This window comes from Meriones unguiculatus, chromosome 7 (genome assembly GCF_030254825.1).
Source record: "Meriones unguiculatus strain TT.TT164.6M chromosome 7, Bangor_MerUng_6.1, whole genome shotgun sequence".
NCBI lineage: Eukaryota > Metazoa > Chordata > Mammalia > Rodentia > Muridae > Meriones > Meriones unguiculatus.
The window spans coordinates 38,242,685-38,265,231 of NC_083355.1; the positions used below are offsets into that span (position 1 = coordinate 38,242,685).

At 42.5% G+C, this 22,547-nt stretch overlaps 1 protein-coding gene across 1 annotated transcript; it reads right to left on the reverse strand.

Moving 5' to 3' along the window:
• Positions 1–9,940: 9,940 nt before the first annotated feature.
• Positions 9,941–16,986, reverse strand: LOC110564367 (eotaxin-like). The gene is made up of 3 exons (XM_021661816.2): positions 16,751–16,986; positions 11,473–11,584; positions 9,941–11,038 (listed from the first exon to the last, which is right to left on the reverse strand). The coding sequence occupies exons 1-3, from the start codon at positions 16,824–16,826 to the stop codon at positions 10,891–10,893; spliced, it is 336 nt and encodes a 111-aa protein (XP_021517491.1). The 5' UTR covers positions 16,827–16,986; the 3' UTR covers positions 9,941–10,890.
• Between the last annotated feature and the right edge of the window lie 5,561 nt (positions 16,987–22,547).

The window sequence follows — 22,547 nt, forward strand, 5'->3', positions numbered from 1 at the left end:
AGGGTGAAGGAGACAAAGCTGTAACTCAGTTTCTGCTTCTAAACTCAGTGGCTAGTACTGCCAGAAGGGTCATTTGGTTGACACATGAAAAGTGTTTAACTCTGTGTGTGTTTTGGGGGGGGTATGGGTATTTGTGTGTGTGTACCCATGTGTACATATATCTGTGAAGGCTAGTCTTTCTCTATTTCTTCTCTACTATATATTATATATTATATATTATATATTATATATTATATATATATTATATCAGATGAGGTTTCCTCCGGAACTTGCAGATTAATGATTCAACTAGGCCAGATGTTCAACATCCGTAGAAATCCTCCTGTCTCTGCCCACACAGGCACTTGAATTGCAGGTGCACACTGCTGCACCCAGCCTTGCATGGAAGTGCTTGGGATCTGAATTCACGTCCTTGCACTTACAAAGGAACTTTATTGACTAAGCCATCTTCCCCAGACCTGAAGTGTTTCATCAGTGACTAGTACCTAAGTTTTCAGTAAATTTAATAGTCAGTGTGATCAGGGACGTCAGAGGAAACCTGGGATCGTGGGAAGGCCAAGTATGAGACAGCAGTTCTCAAAATTCCTCCCAAAGAGTGACTCATGCTTTTGAATTGGGCATAGCAGTAGGCTTGATTTTCCAAGGAATGGATGTGTTCCAGAAAAGACAGATAAGGAATGACAGATAGAGGAAAGAGGCTCAAGGTCTCTTGCCAAGTACTAGACCTCTCTGGACCTGAGGAATATGTGACTGATATGGGCCAGAGCCTGACAGACTGGGTGACTGGCTGATGGTCAGTGATGTAGGGCAGTTGGGTTGCTATTGTTATTCTTGGCTTTTAATCCAGTCTGTAACTCGCTACCATCTATACAGCTTCAGTGAGTCATGTCAGGCCAACACTTTAGCTTTGCCTCTGGCAGCTACTCTGCCCAGCACAGTTTCCCTCAGGGGGAAGCAGTGGCTGCCTGGCTTGTTTGCGTATTTCTCTTCCGTAGTGGCTTTGTGTTGCATCTGGTTAATGTGAGTGTAAGTCATCTTCTCCATTACTGGAGAATGGGAAGAGAACCCATGGTCAGAAATAACTCTGACGGGAGCTGGGAACAAATCACCTGATGCAGAAGAGATTCCCCGGTTTCCTGACCTGGTCTCCAGAGAATACAGGTGATGAGGGACACTAGAGAGCTGACTCCCAGCTTTGCCCTGTAGTTGTCTTAGATTTTCCTTCAGGGCCATACAATTAGAGGAACAGTTGACTAGGGCCCCAGAGCTGACTCTGTTCCACCCTGTCCTTCCCCAGAGTGGAAAACTGAGGGCTTAGGACAGAAACAGAAACAAGGACAGGAAGTCTCCCTGTCTCACACAGCTGTCCTGTGTCCATCTCCTGAGCCTGTGAGTTTTCGCTGATGCCTGGGCTCCAGTTTAGCTACCCGCTAAAGAGAACACTGTGGGATTTGCTAGCAGCCTTGCCCAAAGTTGCTTAGCACCCCACAGAAGAAATGTTTCCACAAACCAAATTTTAATACAGAAGTCTATGCAGCAGGTCCTTAGTAATGGCTACTCTTATTAAATGTCTTCTTTCTGTGAAGACTTTAGAGTTTGTGTGTTAAGTAGTTTAATCCTGGAGACAAATCTCTGGCGTAGACTCTGCTTCTCCGGTGGTTATAATAAAGCTCTTAGTACGAAGGCCTAGGGAAGCTGTGTGCTTGTAGAGAAAAGACCAAGTGCCTAAACATACAGAACTGCTTGCTTTTTATTCATAAAGTCTTTTGGTGGCGGCGTCTTTATCCCTTCTTTTTCAGTGTGACTAAGTGTGAGGTGTCAGAGCTTTGGGAAGCCCAAGGGATATAGCAGAGCTTTGCTGTGGCACAGAAAAGAAGAGTATTTGGGGAAAGTGCTTTAGAGTCTGTGCTTGGGTTGGTGAGACAGCTTAGTGGGTAGAGATGCTTGCGTACACGCCTGATGATCTGAGTTCAGTCCTTGCATCCCACATAGTGACAGGGGGAAAATGATCCTTTTGTTGTCCTCTGACTTCTTCACAAAAGCTATGGCATATATGCAAATATATGGGCAAGAATGGACATACACACACTTTATGCACACACACTTTTACACTCACACACACGCACATACACACTGTGCTTTTGGACACATTCCTGGCTATTTAATTAAGAGATTAATAGAAAGAAGAATATTAATAAGGTATATAGTTCTTAAACATGTACCCTATTTGTAATGAGAGAAACTATAACCCAGAGAGGAAATGTGAGTGAGGAAGTATGACTCCCAACCTTGCCTCATTTCTGGGATACCACTTGTCTTGGATACCTTGTTGCTCTGCCTAGAGTTCTACTGAGACGAGGGGAGACATTCCCTAGCTTTGGTGGCACTGGCGGCCTGTGAATCTCTACTAGGTGTCCCCTTATGAATTGCTGTGGAAAATAGAATGATTTTGCTGCAGCACAGCCCACCATGAACTGGGCTTAGGAAAGCCACTAAATTGTGGTGTCATGTGCAATGGCACAGAGGCAGTCCCCTGGAAGATGAAGCTGTTGGTCTACTGGGATTGACACAAACAAGATGCAGTGAGCCAGATGAACAGGTGGCTCAGTTCTCCACCTCAGCCACTCTGCCTCGACAATCACTCTTCCCCCACCATGGCTACCAGATCAGTCACTTAATGAAAAGTGATAGCAGAGCAAGGCCAAGCTTGGTTGCTGGAAGGTTTAGCCTCACATGTGTGGATACAAGGCAAACATGGCTATCAATCAGTCTATCCCCCACCTCAGAACAGCCACAAAGGACAGAAGTAGCAGGGATGTCCTCTTAGTGGATACAGTTTGGGGAGATTTTCTGCCCACTTGCCTGTATAGAAAGAGAGGAGGCCTAAGGTTAGAATGTAATCACTGAAGGACACTTAAGGACAGTGACAGTGTCTTAAGATAAGTGCCATTGGATTTGGTCACTGTGTGGACACCATGAGGTACTCAAAATGAGCCTATTGGTGCCGCTTCTGAACACTCAAGCTGTGTGGTACTGTCTATAGTTCTATGAGATTTCCTCTGGTGAACCATTTTCCTCTATAATTGGCTTTCTTGAATTGTCTTCATAGAAACACTCAGAGGTTCGATGCTCAATTTTATATATCATCGTGAACACCAGTACTTGAACTGTGTGAGGTTCACCTGGAGTTAACTCAAAATCCAACATCATAATCAGGTCCAGCTCCCCCCACCCCCAATATGGAAAACTATTATGTTTTAGCCAAGATCTCCATAGAACATCATGGCACATGTTTCTGTGTACCTCCAACTCAGGTCATCAGAATTTTCTCTGATGCACGCCATTCTTTTACTTATGTTAGTCTCATAGGCTTTAATGGAGCAGAAACTTTAATAGCCTCCTTTGCTCTGCTTTTGTTCTTAGAGGTGGCTGCCGTGATAAAATGGGACCTGGTTGGAGAGTGATAACAGCCTCTGGTTTTCCACCTTTATAATCCTTAATCACTTTTAATTTCATTTTCAGGTCGGTCATTTGATGGGGCCACTTATTGAGACCATCTGATATGCTAACAGGCCATAACAAACAGGATGCTATCAGACTGAATCAAGCAGCAGAGAAAATGGTACAGTCATAATGGTGCAGTAACCATGAGTTGCATGAGGCTGCTGAGAGTGGAACACAGCGTACCATTTTACAATCCACTTAAAAAAAAAAAGCGTAACTGAAGGTAGCATACTCTCGAAGAATGGCTAAAAGTATAGCATAGCAAATAAACACATAAGGTAGTAAAGAGTGATTTACTATCACTGTGACATGATATGATACACACACCCGAGAAATCAAGGATCCATTTCCAAACCCTTATAATAAAACGATATCCTAGAGAAGAGAGCCACATGAATTTTGTTGTTGTTTCTCGACGCATATAAAATTTAGCTTTAGAATCTGCTGTAGTCCATTAAATGAGCAATGGAACTGTGTCTGGAATCATTGTGCATACCTTAGTTATAACATTTTATTGCTGGAAAACCGCTAATTATTATCTTTGCTGTCACTGAGTCATAACCTTTCCTTGCCTGCGGAGGGTTTTTTTGTTTTTTTGTTTTTTTTGTTTTTTTTTTTTTTTTTTTTTTTTTGGATGAGTATCAACGGCGGCTGAACAAATTAGACTGACCACTGAATGTTGGAGTGACAGGGACAGTTTTTATTTTTAAAGATTTTTTTATTCTTATTTCATGTGTGTGGGTATTTTGCCTGCAGGCATGTCTGGGCACCACATACCTGCAGTGCCCTTAGAGATCAGAAGAGGACATCAGGTCTCCTAGGATAGGAGTTACAGGCAGTTGTAAACCACCATGTGGGTGCTGGAAACTGAACGCGGATCCTCTGGAAGAGCAGCCAGCAGTCTTTACCGCTGAGCCATCTCTCTGGCCTCCTGGAGCCTGCGTTGACTTTTTCTTTCATGAGGATTTCTCTGCAGGGCGATGCTCCTCAATGTTTCCTTAAACACGGCAGGTCTTCTTTAAAAAAATCTTTTTAAAACCAAACCCTTGTAAATCCTGTGCCGTGTTGTCAGTGAAATTTATGTGAGATCCCAAATCCTCCTCTGTCATCATCATTTCAACAATGTTCACAGCATCTGCTCTGGAAGCTGATACATTTAAAGGAGCTACGATGCGGCCAGCCCTAAGCGTGTCTCCCTGTGCACCATCTCCTGGGCTCTCCCATCCTGTGTGCTGTCTGCAATTGACATCTTTATGTGGCATGTGACTATACTCCTGCTAATAAATAATTATTACTGGTCTGGATGATTTGTAAGGGGCCTCATAGAAGAGAAGCAAAACCTTTTTTGGAATAAGAGGCATAGTGGATGTATCTACAAGACAGCGCATAAGACACGAAGACATGCTGACCTCAGGGAAAGAGAATGGGCCAGTCATTGACACCGACCAACCTCTGGCATTTGTTATCACAGCACTGGGACAGTGAGAACATGATTAAATTAGTCGTAGGAGCAGGTTTATGTAATGCATGGGCCCCATGGCAAGAGCTCCTGCCCACCAAGATTAATGGAGCTGACGGTACAGCAGGCTAGTAACTGAGGCTAATGCTGAGCCCTGCTGTGGGACCATCCATCCAGGAACATAAACAGAGATAGCAGAAACTATGCATATGATTAATGCATACAGGTTCTACCCTGAAAATGGCAATGATTCATTTTAACTGGAACAAACACTCTCCAGGTGTGAATTTGATGTTTTTTTGGCTCCAGTGCCTCAGCCAACACCATTTCCTGAGACTGCACAGAGTGTTTGTCCTCAGCACAATGCTCCACATCACATCACTGCAGAATACCAGGTGCCATGCAACAAATGAGGTGCGTTATTGGGCTGCTCCCCTAGGAAGTACTTACATTTTTCTAGAAGCTTCCAGCGAGGAAGTATAGTGGCTGGACTGTGGAAGGTATAGTTTAGCTACTAGCTTGGAGAGAATGCCTTGTGAAGATGGAATCCATCTTTGAAAATCAATACGTATCCCCAAAGGCATGACAATATGATGTTGGATTCCTGGTAGGTAAAATCTACAAAACAAGAATTAAGGTTGGAAATAACAGTGGCTTCACTTTCCATCCTTCCTTATGATCCACCACAAATGTTTTCTGTTTCTACCCATCAAGGAGCTGTGGCTGAGAAGCCTTGACTCACAGAGAAAGAATACATTCATATAGTCTAGAGCTTCTCATGTAATCGGGCTATAGCTATGCTATGACTTGTCACATGCAAGTCAACAGAGGCAAGCAGAATGCATCCCCACCTGGACAGAGGCTGGGCCCTGTTCACCAGCAGGAGATGGAGCAGATCCTTCTCATTGAGCATTTTTGGTATTCAGGTGACATATACACCTATTTCTTGATGTTCATTCACCCAGAGCTGGCAGTGGATAAGAGCAACTGATACAGGCTGGCCTTCAGAAGAACAAGATAACTGAAGGTTCAGCCCTCATGCATTGAGGACTTAGTCAACAGTGCAGCCCAGCCTGGCTGGGGAACTGTAGAATGAGGATTCAAGGAATAAGCACCATTTACACTCTCAAGAGGATCCACAGCAGTTGGAAAGAGGTTGAAGTTCACCCTATTGACCTTTCTCTTGAAAGTTTTCTGTGTGGGGAAGGGTGGGGGGGGTGGGGTGGAAAGAAGGCTTGAAAGACTTCTGGAAGTTCCTAGATCTCATATGAGTAAAAGGAATTTGAACAGAGAGAAGGGAGGGGCCTGATGGAGTGTGGTGTTCTGTCCAGATCTTTTTCTGCTCCAGGATTGAAGCTCTCCTTCAGAGTGTGAGCTGCCAACAGTTCCCAGCTAAGTCTCCACCATAGAACCCTCCACTAAAGCCTTCAGCCATGAAAAGAAAGGGGGTACATAAGAGTCAGGTCCTACCCTTTGGGTTAGCCTCATTCTGGTACTCTATGTAGGGTTAGCTGGCTGTGACTACATCATGACAAAAAAAACCCCTCTATTTTCCTCAGTTTCCAGCACTCTACTTTACTATTATCATGTAGGAATTTCCTTTCCAGAGAAACCAGTGACATCCCAGGTCTTGGTTAGAGTATGTATAGCTGTAGAAGGCTTCTACATACATGGTGCTTTGAACACCAGACTTTCTATTCTAGGGACAAGTCATGCTATGATCTGTTGGAGGTAAATTGAATTCAAGATGCTTCAAAAGATAGGAGAGAAAGCTTGGCCTGGGGGGTGTGGCCAAGTTCTATTCAGTCTTTCACATCAAGAGATGGTCTCTCCCCTTTTTCTTTCATAAGACTCTCTGTTCTCTACCCAAAGTTTGACTGTGAGTCTCTGCATCTTTCATCCCCTGCTGGGTGCAGTCTTTCAGGGAACATCTATGGTAGGCTCCTGTCCTTTTCCCTCTCTTCTGCCACTTCTGGTGTCTATTCTATTTGCCTTCTGAATGAGAATTAAGCATCCTCCCTAGGGTCCTCCTTGTTGTTTAGTCTTTTTAGGTCTGTAGATTCTAGTATGTTTATTCTATATTATATCTAATATCCAGTTTTAAGTGAGTAGAGGAGCTCTAGAAGGAGACCAACAAAGCCAAAAAATCTGAGCCCAGGGAGCCCTGCAGAGACTGATGCATCAACCAAGGACCATGCAAAGAGAGGACTTAGACCCTCTGCTCAGATATAGCCCATAGGTATCTCAGGATCCATGTGGGTTCCCTAGTAAGGGAAGAAGAGCCTATCTCTGAGATAAACTCAGTTGCTTGCTCTTTGATCCCTTTTTCCTGGAGGGACAACCTTGCCAGTCTACAGAGGAAGAGGATGCAGGCTGTCTTGATGACAATTGGTAAGCTAGGGTCAGAAAGTAGGGGAGGAGGACTCCCCCTTTCAGTGGACTAGGAGAGGGGAACTGGAGAAGAAGGAGGGAGGGTGGGACTGGGAGGAGATGAGGGAGGGGGCTACAATAGGGATATAAAGTGAATAAATTGAAATAAGTGAACAAACAAACAAATAAATAAATAAGACGGGGTCTTTCCCGTTTTCTCCTCTTTTCTGACATCTCCCTGGTATTTGACTTACTCTGGAGGGTCTGTTGGTCTGTTGATCCCAGTGGGCTGCCTTATGGCTGCTTCATGTCTGATATGTGCCTCCTGGGCATGCATCTCATCCCTGATTGGTGTTCAGAGCTTGTCTGCCAGACTATAGAAGAGATAAAGGACTTTTACTTGAAGTCAGAGTCATGACATCCCTTAATGGGAACCATTATGTAGTTGCTCCTAGAAGCTGTCTCCTAGAGAAACTTCCAGAAAATTTCAGTATAAGATAGAATAGGAATTCCAGTTACTCAGTGTGTAGTGTCCTCTGCCAGCCTTATCTTGTCCCTGTGAATGGAGACTGTGATATAGTGAAGAGACTGCTCTCAGCATGCATGATCTTATGGGGTCATTGGACAGAGGCCTCAAATTTTTTTTATCTAAAAGATAGTATCACATGAACACTATAAAGACACAACATAACAGTAAGAGAGATCGCTTAATAGTTGTATACTGAAATCATTCACCGCCTAGAAGAGCATTCTTCTGAATGCCTCATGCTGACTTCTTTATCGTCTTGTGCCATAGTGATTATGGTCGCAGGAGGGCTAGGTGTGATGGCACCTCTTAGAGCTATGCAGTGTAGCAACCCTACTTTCACACAGCCTAACCCAGAAAGCTTATGACCCAGGACTTCAGCTTCAGGTGATAGAGTTACACAGGTAAGCAACCATGATCCTTTTTCGACCTTGGGGACAGAACTGTGTTCTGTAGGTAGGTATGAGTCATGTGAGTGCAGAGATGCTGGTCCATCTGGAGATGCTGAAGGAGAATGCAGATTTGAGCTGCTCATACAGAAAGTAAAGTCTTATCTCCTGGCATCTGGGTTCTTTCAAAAGTATAAAGTTGGCGTCTAATGCTGCTGCTCTTAGTCTGATGTTAGAGAACTGCTTTAAACGCAGCTTTTATGGAGCTTGGGAGGTTTCCATCACCAGCTTCCCAACATGCAGTGTTTCATCTGGCATTGGACAATTCTTGGGGTTACCCACCCCTGTTTATCTGGCAGTGATCAAGACCTCCACACAGCAGTCTTTGCCTACACAGACTGCTTCTTGCCCACCTAAGGTAATAGTAGGTAAACTGAGTCTCCTTTTTCCTCTCAGCCATCCTGCCCATAGACACCTGTGTTTCCTGAAGTTTCTCGAGCCACGAACCTTCTTTTCTCACTAACTGGAATCAATGTGTCTTATAACCAGGGAGATGTTTTACTAACATACCTGTTTTCTAAGAGGAATGAATCATAGCTCCCATTCACTATGAAAAACATTCCAAATTGGGTGATAAAACTTTATGCTCACCCCACTTATCACTATCTGAGGTCCTCCTCTTGATAGCTTGGCCTTCACGCTCTTTTCCCAACATATAGGGCATATACTCCTAGAGGAGGCGCCCAGCGAATTTGACAGATGTCACTCATCCTCACACCTAGGCACTGGAGGAAGAAATGGCTCTTCTTTACCTGGACTGAGATCCCCCCTTGAGCCTCCATCTACACATACCTTAATGTTGAGATCGTTCATCTTTTAATACAGACAAAATCTAGAATCATCCAGAAGGGATGCCTCTGGTCTTGTCTGCAAAGTGGTTTTCATAAAGCTTAAAATGAGGAAGGAAGATCCTACCCCTGGGGTGGACAACACTATCCCTGAGCCAGGGTGCCCGAACAGGAGAAGGTGTGTGGAATGCCACTCTGGCTCAGTCTTGCATCTTGACTGCAGAGTCAATGAGACCTGCCTGCTGTCTGTGCTGCCTGTGCTGCCTGTTGCTGCAGATAAATGTGCTCTTGCTACTTTGCCTACCACAATAGACTGCACCTTCAAACTCCAAGCTGAGTTAGACCCTTCGCTCCTTAAGATGACTCTTGTCAGGTAATATACCTTTGAAGCCTTCATCTAAGCCAGTTCTCCAGGGTCACCTGGCTTCCTGGGCTTTTCCATGTCTGCAGGGTCTGTGTGGGTCTTTGTTGCAAGATAGAACAGTAAGGTCAAAGTGAGAGACTATAACATGCAGTTGCAATAGGTTCCAGGGAAGACTTGGAGCAAGCGTGGTGTTACATCATGGCGGAGGGCTCCAGCAGAATGACTGAAGACTGTGGAGTTGGGACCTTGCTGATAGAAACAGGAAATCCAGAGCTGAGCACTGGTGTAGTGGGAATTCCTGCAGAGTGACTGGCTCAGGTGTGTGTGTGTGTGTGTGTGTGTGTGTGTGTAGTTGGGACCTTGCTGGTGGGAACAGGAATCCTGGGGACAGAATGAAATATCTGAATTGTGATAAGCATTAGAGTCATTTTGTATGGAACAGAGCACCACTTCACAAATTGTTCTTTTCCAACTGCCATCTTTATTCCACCCCAGATGAATGGGCTTTCTCACAAAACAAACAAGTAAACATACAAACAACCTCCAAAAAAAAAGACGAACAACCTCCCCCCCCAAAGCAAGCAAACAAACAAACAAACACAACTGCAGTGGTAATAAGATATGCATGGATTTCATGAATGCCCAAACCAATTCACTTTCATTTAATACCACACACCGTATAGCCACAATAACAATATCCTCCTGGAAATACAAAACACTTCCATGACCTTTCCATGGTAAATGGAGAGAAGATCACAGGAAGACTTAATCAGGACTAATAGAGAGACAGGTTTCTCAAAGCTTTAGATCTTAAAAATGACATGTGGAAAAATGTTGTGGTAAAATGTTGTATTATTTATTATTGGTATATAACAATAAAAAACATTGAGGCTTGGCATGGTGGCACATGCCCTTAATTCCAGCACTTTAGAAGCAGAGTCTCTATGAGTTTGAGGTCAGCCTGGTCTACATATTGAGTTCCAGGTCAGTCAGGGTGATATAGTGAGACTCTGTTTCAAACAAACAAACAAACAAACAGATATTCATGAAAAATGTGCTTTAAACTTTAATTATTTAAATGTAACATGTTTTAAAATATTAACATTTTAATAGTGTATATTAATTGTGCAAAACAATGGATCATATTATGACATTTCCAAATATATCCATAAGGTATTTTGGTCATATTTACCCCTTTTATCCTCAACTGCCCTCTCCACCCCTTTCCATCTTATTCCTCACTAATCCCACATCCAATTTCATGCTCCCATCTTCAGATTCTGCATATGCAAGAAATTGCACAATCGTTCGAGTCTGGCCTATTTCACCAAACATAATGAGTTCCAGTTCCCTCTATAACCACATGAAGCCAAGTCCTTGGGAATGGTGCAGAGATTACCTCAGAGCACATCTTAGGAAAAAGAAGGAACCTAAGAAAGGCTCTGGTTTAGTCTCAAAAGGCGAGGTTCTTGTAGCAGTTTGGGAGCTGTGAATTTTCGGTCCAGGTGTTTTGTGGCATCCTTGACCCACTTTCGATTGGGGTCAGCACAGATCTCTTTGCCCAACTTGGTCATGAAGCTGCAGAAGAGAGCAAACAATCAGAAGGATGCTCTGCAAGTCCTCCCCTTTCCTCCCGAACCCTCCGGAATCATTTGATATGGGGCACAGAGATCACTGTGGTACAAAATGGTGGTCAGAGTAGGGATGGGACTTCAGGCTCTGCTCTTGCTCTTGATGGCCTAGTAAAGACACTTTTGCCCTTGGACCTGAAAGGTCTAATGTGGTCAGGAACCAGCTCCTATGCAGAGAGCTGGGAGGAAACTTGTGCTGTGAAAACTCATGGGTTGCATTTCAGGTGTCAAACTGTCTGATTCTTTAATTAGGACACAGCCTTTGACTGTGCACCTTGGGAATGAGTTTGGGGCCTGAGGTGTATGTGTGTTGTGGTGTGTCGGAGGATGGGGATGGGGTGCAGTGGGGGGTGGGAGTGCAGTTGGGGGGTGTCTACTCACACTACGGCTTTCAGGGTGCACCTGCTGTTGGTGATTCTCCTGTAGCTCTTCAGTAGCGAGTTGGGGATCTTCTTACTGGTCATGATGAAACAGCAGGAAGCTGGGATAGAGCCTACATTTAGGGAGAAGGAAATGGACAGGAAGAATAAATAGCCTGTAATCCATGGGTATTTTTTTATATATATATATATATATATATATACTGAAATCTGTAGGAAGAAAGTCAGGAGAAGGTAAGGGTGCATCAGGGGTGGATGTAGAATCCTGCATTCCTGTATCTATGATGAGGCGCACACCCCTTCCCCATGGTCCTCTACACAGTGGGGACCCATTGTCTCTGACAAGATGCAGTGTACATGACACAGGTAACGTGTGATACATTGCTGAGCTCACTGAGAGGCTGGCTCAGGGAGCAGGTTTACCCTCCCCTCCATTTGAGACCTGAGCATATTTGTGTCAAGTTTCCCCCAGGATTTGTATGGCAAGGGGATGAGTGTCCAACTCTGTGACAGAGAGGAGAGAACATAAGAACAGACTATGAACAACAGTACCGTGTCCCAGAGAGCAGCTGCAAAGGGAACTGTCACTAACAGGACACAGAGAAGCTGTTGCCATGGACAAGTACTCAGTGGAGGAACTCCAGCTGACTGCCTCAAGGGCTTCCTCAGCCTGTTTCTGTTGGTTTTAAGCCCCCAATTTGATGATGTTACCTTACTCTTATTAATTTGCTCTCCAGGAAGGGTACTCTTTTCTGTCCAGAATTCCTTCGAGAGGGAACTCGAATTGACTGCTTCAACAAGGTTTCCCCAGTAGATTTTTACTGGGTGTTTTGAGCATAAGATCTGATGGCATCCTCCAATCCTCTGTATGTGTGTATGTGTGTGTGTGTGTGTGTGTGTGTGTGTGTGTTGTTTTCACTATTGCTTTGGCTTTATATGTAATTAATAAATACACTTACTCATTCAAAACTTCGAGTGTGGCTATACAATCTCTTCCCCAGACCATAGAGAATATAATTAGCATCACCAACAGGCTACGAATCACCATTTCTGGTTAAAGGAGTGGACTCTCATAAAAAGTGAAAGGGGGTGTACACATTGACAGACAAGTGATGAAGGGAGCAATGACACACCCATAGACATTTGGCTTCCCCTGTGTCACCACTAGAACAAAGGAATATCCATCTTTTGTACCTAAAACTACAGTTGCAGGATTAACATGCAAAGATTTTTTTTTTGTCTCTCTGTGAATATTTTCTTTGGCCTCTTCTTAATTTGCAAAGAGTGTTTTCTGATCAAGGTCATTAATTTCCCTTCAGGCTTTTGAAACAGTGCAAGAACTTTCTCAAGACTTTGAGACCAGAAGGGAGAAAGGTAGAAATTCAAGTGCTAAGAAGGGTTGTCTAAAAACAACAGAAACAAACAAACAAACAACTAAAAAACTTAAAAAAAAAACTTGACAGTTTAATAATATGTCAGGTAATGTTAATTTGCTACACAGTAGCCTGTATATAATTTGCATTCAACTCTTATTTACAGAAGTGAATTGTTTAAGTAATTAGATGAGAGGGGTTTAAAAATGTAAAGATGAGATTATATTTTTATTAAACAGGTAAGTTTTTAAAAATAAATATAAATTTTGTGTGGTAAGACAAAATAAAAAGCTTAAATCCAAGTCACAAGAAGTCTGAGTAAGTTGTGCAAGGTGCATGGAGGATAGGACTTAAAGACCATGTATGTTTGATGACTGAAGGCCTTTAAAATTCCTCAAGGAGAGCAACAGAACAAGAAAATTTGAACACAGGGAACTTCCCAGAGACTCATACTCCAACCAAGGACTATTCATGGAGATAACCTAGAACCCCTGCACAGATGTAGCCCATGGCAGTTCAGTGTCCAAGTGGGTTACACAGTAATGGGAAGAGGGACTGCCTCTGACATAATCTGATTGGCCTGCTCTTTGATCACCTCCCCCTGAGGGAGGAGCAGCCATACCAGGCCACAGTAGAGGACAATGCAACCACTTTTGATGAGAACTGATAGACTAAGATCAGAAAGGAGAGGAGAACCTCCCCTATCAGTGGACTTGGGGAGTGGCATGCATGCAGAAAGGGGAGGGAGGGTGGGATTAGGAGGGGAGGAGGGAGGGGCTTATGGGGGGATACAAAATGAATAAAGTGTAATTAATAAAAAAATAAAAAAAAAGAACTCTATGAAAGAGAAAAAAAAAGATTGTGGGAGACAGAGACAAAAACAGAGGCCAGAATAGTACATGAGAGCAAGCCACAAAAAAAAAAAAAAAAAATTCTCAAGGCACTGATCTTCTCATGGCAACATTTATAAAAACTAATTCAAAACCAAAAAATGCATGTCTAATTGAGGTAGTTATTGTGCCAACTTTGTTAGGCTGGTTCATACTTGGGAGAAACAGCATTTTAGGAGCATCAGTATTTATTCAAATTTTGTTTTGTTTTATCTTTATATAGATGTCATACCCCTAAAAGTATAACTACAACAAAGGCCAGCTTTTGTCAGTTTAAAAGGGAGTAATATGTCAAATTCTATAACATTACTAACTGGCTTCACTTGCCCAATGCTAAGCCTTTAAGCCTTATTTTCCGTAAGACAGTCAGAAATATAAAAGGAGAAAGACACAGTATAAAACAAGGCAGCTGAGAACTTAACACTTTCTCTTTAAGAGACACCCCCAAAGTCAACTCCAGATAAATACACATGCACACCACAGATTTATTTATTTGCCTGCACAGCCTTCCTTGATTACGCCCTTCCTCCTTAAATTGCTACACAGGTGTGTTTCTCCCAGAATTTAACAAATCATTCATAAGACATCAAACCCTTGAAGATCTTACTGTTTTTGATTCTACTTTGTCTCTTTGGTCCATCACTTATGATTGAGATTGTCCAGTTTCTAAGCCCTAAAACTTCAGATAACGCAGACAAAAGCAGCTGACTCCTGAACACATGCTCACCTCCTTCTCCTGAGGGCTGGTGGCTCACCCAGAGTAATGCCATACATCCCAGCCATCCTCAGTGTGTTAGCCCAGCGAGGGACTCATCCAGCCTTTTCATTAATATCCCTGGCCAGCTTTGAAGGAACCAGGATCAATCGCCACCCAATCCCCAAAGACTGGATCCCAAATCCACTAGGAGGGACTCTTATGCTAAAAACAAATGTAAACATTAAATATGTTAAAACTATTAAAATGTGTTGTTTTGAGCTCACTGAGAAACTGACCCTGGAAGCCAGTTTGCTCCTTCCCTGTTTCAGACCTAAGTACGTTTATCTCAAAGTTTAATCCTTTAAAAGCCCACATCTGAGGAACGACTCACACTCACCATTGCTACCCTGCTATGACAGCTGGCCATAAAATAAGCAAACTAAGAAAATAATAATTAAAGAAAAAAACAAAACCAAAAACCATACCCAGAACTCTGAGAGCAACAACAGCATAAAAAACAAACAAACACAAACAAACAAAAACTCATCAACAAAGTCTACAGTTAACTAACTTTTGGTTATGTCCATCTCATCCCACAATGTATTAAATCAATCTACTTTATTTGTTCCCAAATAATAGAGATGGCAGTGCCAAATAACTGCAGACAGGCAATTTAAGGGCTGAACACAATGTACATTATATTGCTAAGTTGTTATATGTTGTTTGGGCTCTCTTAGATGCTGTCTTTGGAAGCGGGCTTGCTCCCCCATCTCAATTTCAAATCCAAACGTGTCTGTCTCACAGAGTTCTTCAAGAGCTCTTGCTTGGGGGTGGACTAGGCCTCCAACTCTGAGACAACAAAGAGGGGACAACCAGACATCCAAAAGTAAAAGTGTTATCCCCTCCAGAATGGTTAAAATGTGAACTATTGCCCACAGAGGTTATTGTCATTTATCCTATGATATAACAGTGCTTGCTTTGGGAAAGAGAAGCCACATATCCAGCCATGGGAAGCATATCCATGGAAGAAAGCTCAAAAAGGAACTCCCTGTTCCCCAACTTTCAGCCAGTTTCAGGTGGAAGTTATGAGCCCAAATTTAGTGATGTGCTTTTCTGTTTTCCTTGCTCCTTGGTTTTGAAGCCTCACCTGGGCGGGGACCCTATCCATTGGGAATCCCAGATGACTGCCTTAAAAAGGCTTCCTTAGTCAGTTTCTGCTGAAGATTTTGCACAGTAGAGTTGATATTTTGTGCCTTTCTCTATCTCTCTCCATCATTTTTTTTTTTTTTTTTTTTTACACTTTGGCTTGCTCTGTACTTAATAAACTCACTCATTCAAACATAGCTGTCAAATATCATTCTTTCCCAGCCAGAACAAAGAAAACGAAAAGGCCCCATCACTCTGGTACCCTTTTTGCTGACATTAAGAGGAGCACACAACAGTGTGATTGTCTCAGACCCAGTCATCCAACACTCTCCATTGTCTGCTTTCTTGGCCATTTTAGTTGGCTGATGATATTAACCAGTTTGATCAGTAAGGGAGAAAAAAATATGACACTTCTGAGCTTGCAAGGGCTACCAATGGAACCTTTGAGCATTCTTTTCCTTTGCTCCACTAATCAGTCTGGGAACCCAAGAATATAGCAGAAGCAGAACTCGTGCATTATTATTGCTTGTTATAGGCAAGGAGTTGGCCCTTGTTGATTTGACTGGGATTAGCTGTCACTGTAGCATGCATTAGTTTACACACTCAGTAAAAGTAAGACATCGAAAGATAGTAAAACGGGGTAAGAAACAAACACCTACAGCAGGTTCCTAAACAGAGTCGAAAGGAACCAGCTTGAGAGGTGTCTCAGGACCTTTTGTTTTCGCCACTATTGCTAGCTTAGAATCCTGCAGAAACTCTTACCCCCAAAACAGGTCCTTCCATTTCACCAATATCCAAATGCTCACTGTGCCATACACAGACCCACACCCAGACACTGTGAGGGAAACTGACTGTGTGTAGACGCACTTGACACTTACCTACTCATGTCAGAGATGGAGGGAGAGACAGACAGACAGACAGACAGGGACATAAAGACAGAGAGACACAGAGACATAGGAAGACAGAGAAAGAAACCCAGAAAGACACACACACACACACACACACACACTAAAGTGAAATATGAAAGTGGGATGGTATCAGTTCCAGTTATTGACTGTCTGGTGTTTCATGTCCCGTCTTTGAATTGCAGGGTTAGCAGCAAGACTCTGAAGAGTCCTGGTGTATGGCTACAGAAATGGCTGACTTCCCTCAAAGGATTACCAGGAGACTTACCCGGGTGAGCCAGCACCTCGGAGGTGAAGGCAGTGGTCATGAGCAGCAGGCACAGAAGCACTGTGGAGATCTGCATGGTGAAATGAGAGAGTTGGAGGTTTCTGTGTTGATCTCAGCCTCTGTACTCTGCTGGCTACTTTGTCTACCTTTATAGAGAGCAGAGTGGGTGGAAGCTTCCAGAGAAGACTCTGCCTGCACAAGGTCATGAAGGAGGGGTCTTGAGCAGTGGAGCACAGGCCAGCTCCTGAAAAAACAGCAAGACAGAAGAAATACAATCCTGTGGGTGGGACTTGGCATCTGTTAGGGGATGAGAGTGAAAAATGAAGAGATTATGTGATTATGAAATATACTAATCATTGGGCAGTGGAAGAGAAGCCAGGGAATGACGAGGGAAAGCCAGTGGATTTAAGAGCCCTACTTGGTTCCTGTGTTTACCTGATGGCCTGAAGGTGGCCCAGAAGGACCCCCTTCAGAAAGCAGGGCATGATAGTGTTGCTTGTCCTTTATAGGTAATTCAGCAGCTATAAAATCTTAAATCTTAGTGTCCAGAAACTTAGCATCATGGGAAGGAGCAAGTATAGGGACAGCTTAGAAAACTAGGATTACACTTGGCTTGAGCTACACACACAAACACACACACACACACACACACACATACAGACATAGACACAGACACACACCCTGAGTGGTTAGCAACTCAGGACCACCACCTGTACCAAGCTATGTATACATCTTCCAAAGAAAACAACAGGTTCCTCTGTGCTGATAATACCTGGAAATTCCTTAGCACCCCCACCCAGCCCCTTTCACTGGTTAGAAATTCTTCAAATACATCCCAGTATACATCCTAAAATTAGGAGCAGCAGCGCATCTGTCCTGGATGGGCAATCCATGTTCCCAAAATGAATTTTTTGGGAAAATTCTCTCTACCATCCTATGCATGATTTGGTGTGCATAGGATAAAAATCAGGTGCCTTATGGGGAAGGACAATGTGAAGCAAGCAAAGGCTTAGGAAATCAAAACAGGAAGCTACTCAATGGCCTTTGCCCAGTCAGTCAGCTCCATTTGCTATACCCTCGGAAGGAAACCCAGGGACCACTATAACATGAGACTCTTTGATAAACTAGACTAGAATCTGACATGACCATGAGTGTGATCGTCTGACTGTTAATCTGCAGTACTTAATTATCCTAAACAGTTTGTAACAGTGGCAGCTAAAAGGGCTAGAATTTCATATTGCAATTTTAAATGAGTTGCATAGGCATAACAGCCTATACGAGAGTTGAAACATAAATACATTATGTGTATCAAAAATAACTTTAAAATTGTATCAATATATAATAATCTAAACCAATGAACAGTTTAAACCTGTCACAAAATACAATAATCCATATCTATGTAAAATATTTGAGAATAAAAGTAGCTCTACGGTTGAATAGATTCAATAATCTATCCTTTTATCCAAATATTATTACTATATGTTATCCTTATATTCCCCCCTTCTTCCTCTCAATCCCTTTTACCTTACCTAAGAAAGGAGAGAGAAAAGAAGAGGAAAGAGAGAGATCCCTGAGCCTAACTCCTATCCTTCATTTTCTCCCTGATCAAGATCATAACAGTTTGGAACCAAGCCTCTTTTAAGGACTACAAACATTTATGAGCATCCGTCACCCATCTCACAACTAAGCAGTCTCAGAGCCCACTGCTGCCTTGCAGTGCTTTCATGCTGTATCTACTCTGTGTGTTGTCTATTTTGCCCTTTTGTACAAAATCTCTTGCTGTTCTGCTCTTCCTCAACCCTTAGAACAGTACTCCAAGAGCCCTGAAACCCCTGACTCAGACAGCAACCAACACTGACAGGGAACTATCAGAAAAAAAAAAAAACTAATTCCTACTAAACTTGATTCCCCATCCCCAAATCAGGGCCTCTAAAATATTTATTTCAATAAAAACATCTTAAGAAAATTGATGGTCACACCTAACTGAAAACTACTGATCTAGAAGATGGTAGATTAAAATGAGGAAAAAAGGTCAGGACTGAGTAAATATTTAAAATATTTAAAATCAAAATACCAGTGGATAGTAACGTTATGATTGCCTGGTGTCCTCAGGCAAAGCCCCTCCAGCGCTCAGATAAATAGAAATATCAGGAAAACAAAGACACCAAGATCCCTCTATACCTTTAAGGCACCTTGCACAATAACAGAATTTCAAAAATATTTATACAAATTTAATATAGGTAATAATAACCACCTGTTTGATTTGCCATTTCCTGTGTAATCACAAATGGGAGCATCAATGGAATCTAATCATTTAAAAAACTTCATTTGATACCTAAAATAGTAAGTCATTGCTGTCCAAAGACCTCTGAAAATATCAAAAATAGTATTAGCTGCAGAAAACATCTTGACATTTATTACATTTCAGATTTAGGACTCAGTATTAACAACAAAAAAGTTGGCAGTTGACTCACACAGTTAAACTAGGATGACTGATGTTAAGAAACAAGAGTTAGACACTCATTTGGAAGTCAGAGAAAAACACTTAAAATTAAAAAAAAATTAACAAGTGTTTACAATTATCAAAAACCATAAATCATTCATAAATGAGAAAATTAACAAAATTATGATAGAATAAAAAAATCTCAGAAAAAAAACATTCCAGATCAGTATGTTTTTAATTTAGTGACATTTCTTCTTATGAAAAAAAAATGTTTATTTCAGTTACTGTCTTAATCATCGTCCTATTGCTATAAAGAGGCACCATGACCACAACAACTTTTTATTTTAAAAAAGCATTCAGGTGGGGCTGGCTTTCGGTTTCAGAGGCTGAGGCCATTATCATCATGGCGGGGAGCACGGTCACATGGTGCCGGGGAGGCAGCTGAGAGAGCTACATGAAGCTCTGCAGGCATTAGGAACATACAGACTTGGGCCTGGCCTGAACTTTTGAAACCCCAAAGCCCACTCCCAGTGGGCTTCCTCCAACAAGCCTACACCTTTTAATCCTTCAGAAGTAGTATCACTTCCTGATGACTAACTATTTAAATATATGAGCCCATGGGAGGCGTTCTTATTCAAGCCACCACAGCCACCAAATCAAAAGAAAGCACATTTTATGAAACATTTTTTTTAATCCTTTGAGAATTTCATTTATGCCTATGATGGATTTTGATTATATCCACCCCATTACTTCTTCCTTTGACCTTGGTTTCTTTAGCATTTTAAAGCTATTTGCTTAGCTACTAAAGCCCTTTACCAAATCAAATTAAAACAAACTTCTGTATTTCAAATACGCTTCCCTGGAACTGGTCTGTGTGTAACAGAATAGATGCTTGATGTCCTCATACCCTAGGAACTCAAGGAGCACATACAAAGCCAGCCTTCTAGTTTACCCTCATCAGACAAGATGTTTAATGGCGTCAGGACATCAAAGACAAGGAACACAAGAAGCTTATGTTCATCTATGAGAAACGCTACACTCCTATGCAGGAGCAGCTGTGAGGAGAAGCATTGCCTTAAATACAGCAGCCACAGTAAAGTATTGTGTTGGATGTGAGCACAGGGCATCACATGGTTGGCTTCTGCCTTTTCTGGAATAGTTCCACATCAGATGGTGTGTTAAGAGGGACCTGGGTTAGAAAAAGGGAGTTCTGCAGTCAACTAGTGATGTCTGTACTAAGGACTGGACTCTAGTACTCTCGCTTGCCCACAAGCAGCATCTGCAATTAGTCAGCAATCACCTAAAAGAGGACCAAATAGAAGCCAGAACACTCCATCTTCCTTTCCTTGCTGCTCAGGTGACCCAGCATTGTGAGGACAGTGGATCCAGGATGTCTGAACTGGAGCATGACTCTATCACCGATAAGCTTCATGCTGTGGGCAGCTTATCTATGCTCCCTCTACTAGGCTAAGATGGGAAGGATAATCAAGCTTACCTCAAAGGGTTGCTATGAGGATTAAGCCCATTAATATAAAAAGTACTTGAAAAAGTGACCAGCTCTCTGTAGGCTCTAAGTGTGTGGCAGTTAAACATTTGGTATTAGAAAGTGGAGTGGATTTTGTGGATCAAGGTTGCTAGAAAGAGACTGTGTCTGGGCAGATGGCTTCCTCCGCTTGCCTTCCCAGATTTCCCGCTACTTCCAAGGAAGAAAGTATACCCTAGAGATGGTTTTAGAATTTCCTGTATTGCACATGGGGAGGCCTGGAGTTCCAGAAATTGTGGCAATGGAAAATATTTAGAACATTCCTAACATCAGAGGCGCCTGGATGACATCATTAATTAATCATGCGCACTTAGCAGGAATAATTTTATAGTTCAGTTGGGGATATAGAGTGACTTGTTTCTCTACTTTTCACATTGAGGTCTGGGTTTTGACAGCAATCCAGAAACCTCAACAGGAATAAATAAAACAAATATTGAAACTTCCAAGTTCAGCAGCTGTTTCATCTAATTGCCTGGATGTTCCAGACAAGTGGGAGGGTAAGAAGTAGAGCGCCCCTGGTGTTCCCTTTTCTCTGCTTCCCAGGAGTCACCGGAAAAGGACACCTCACTCACCTATGATGTGATTCTGTGTCTGGTGAACAGGGGTGGAAGGGTTTCATTCAAGAAGGACAGGCAGTGGGTCCCTGGTAGGAACACACTAACTTGGATTCTTCAGTGGTTTTCTGAGGAATGTGGCGAACAGAGAAGGGAGGGGTCATTGGAATCTGGGCTCTTGGCTTTGATTTTTCTCAGATACAGATTGTGTCTACTGTGTCCAAGTCACAGGGCGGGTTGCAGCTCAGCAGTAGAAAGCTTGCCTCATGCACACAAGACCCTAGATTCAATCATCAACAAAGAAGGAAAGCAAGATCCTAGTCCATCCCATGATAGCCTGAAAAGAAACATAGATGTGTCTTTTATTTCATCTCTTTCTTTAAAAGAAAGAAAAATAGAGAAAGAATTGAGAGCTGGGGCCTGGGACCAGAAATAAAAAATCAAAGGTTCTTCTATGCACTATAGAGACAGATGGATCTACATGCCTGACTTTTGATTCCTTTCCTATACTATGAAACCTCGACTGTACTATAAAAGCTTGCCTTTGTGTGCTGGCTAGTTTTGTTGTCAAATGGATAGAAACTAGAAGCACCTGGGAAGAGGGACTTCCAACTGAAAAATGGTTTCTGTAAGGTTGGCATGTAGTCATGATAGTGAGGCATTGTCTTGGGTGATGATCAATGTAGGAGAGCTTCGCCCACCGTGAATAGTATCTTCCTGGTCTAAACAGTCCCGGGCTATATATGAAAGATAGCAGAATGGAAAATAGAGAGAATCAGTAACCAGGATTCCTCCATGGTCTCTGCTTCAGTTCCTACTTGAGTTTCTGTTCTGAATTCCCTCAATGATGGGTTGTGACCGTGAAATATAATCTAACTTAAATGTTCCCTTCTTTATGAATTTTTGTTTTTTGGGTCATGAAGTTTATCATAGGAACAGAAAACAAACCAGAATGTTCAGTTTAACCTTGTACAAAAAAGGAGCAAAGACGAACCTCTGTTCTCAATGCAAAGACGAACCTCTGTTCTCAATGGTCTCCAAGGTCATCCTGACGTTTTCTGCTATTTTTTTTTTTAAGTAAAATGAGCCCAATGTCTATGTTAGCAAAGGCTAACATTGTGTCTAGGGAATAGAAAGCTGTTACAACACTAACCTGTATAGTATAGGCCAATTCAGGCAGCAGGTTTTCTAACTAAGATCACTTTAAAGGAGGGAAATACAGACCTAGAGAAATCAAATTATCTTCCTTTTCTGTAA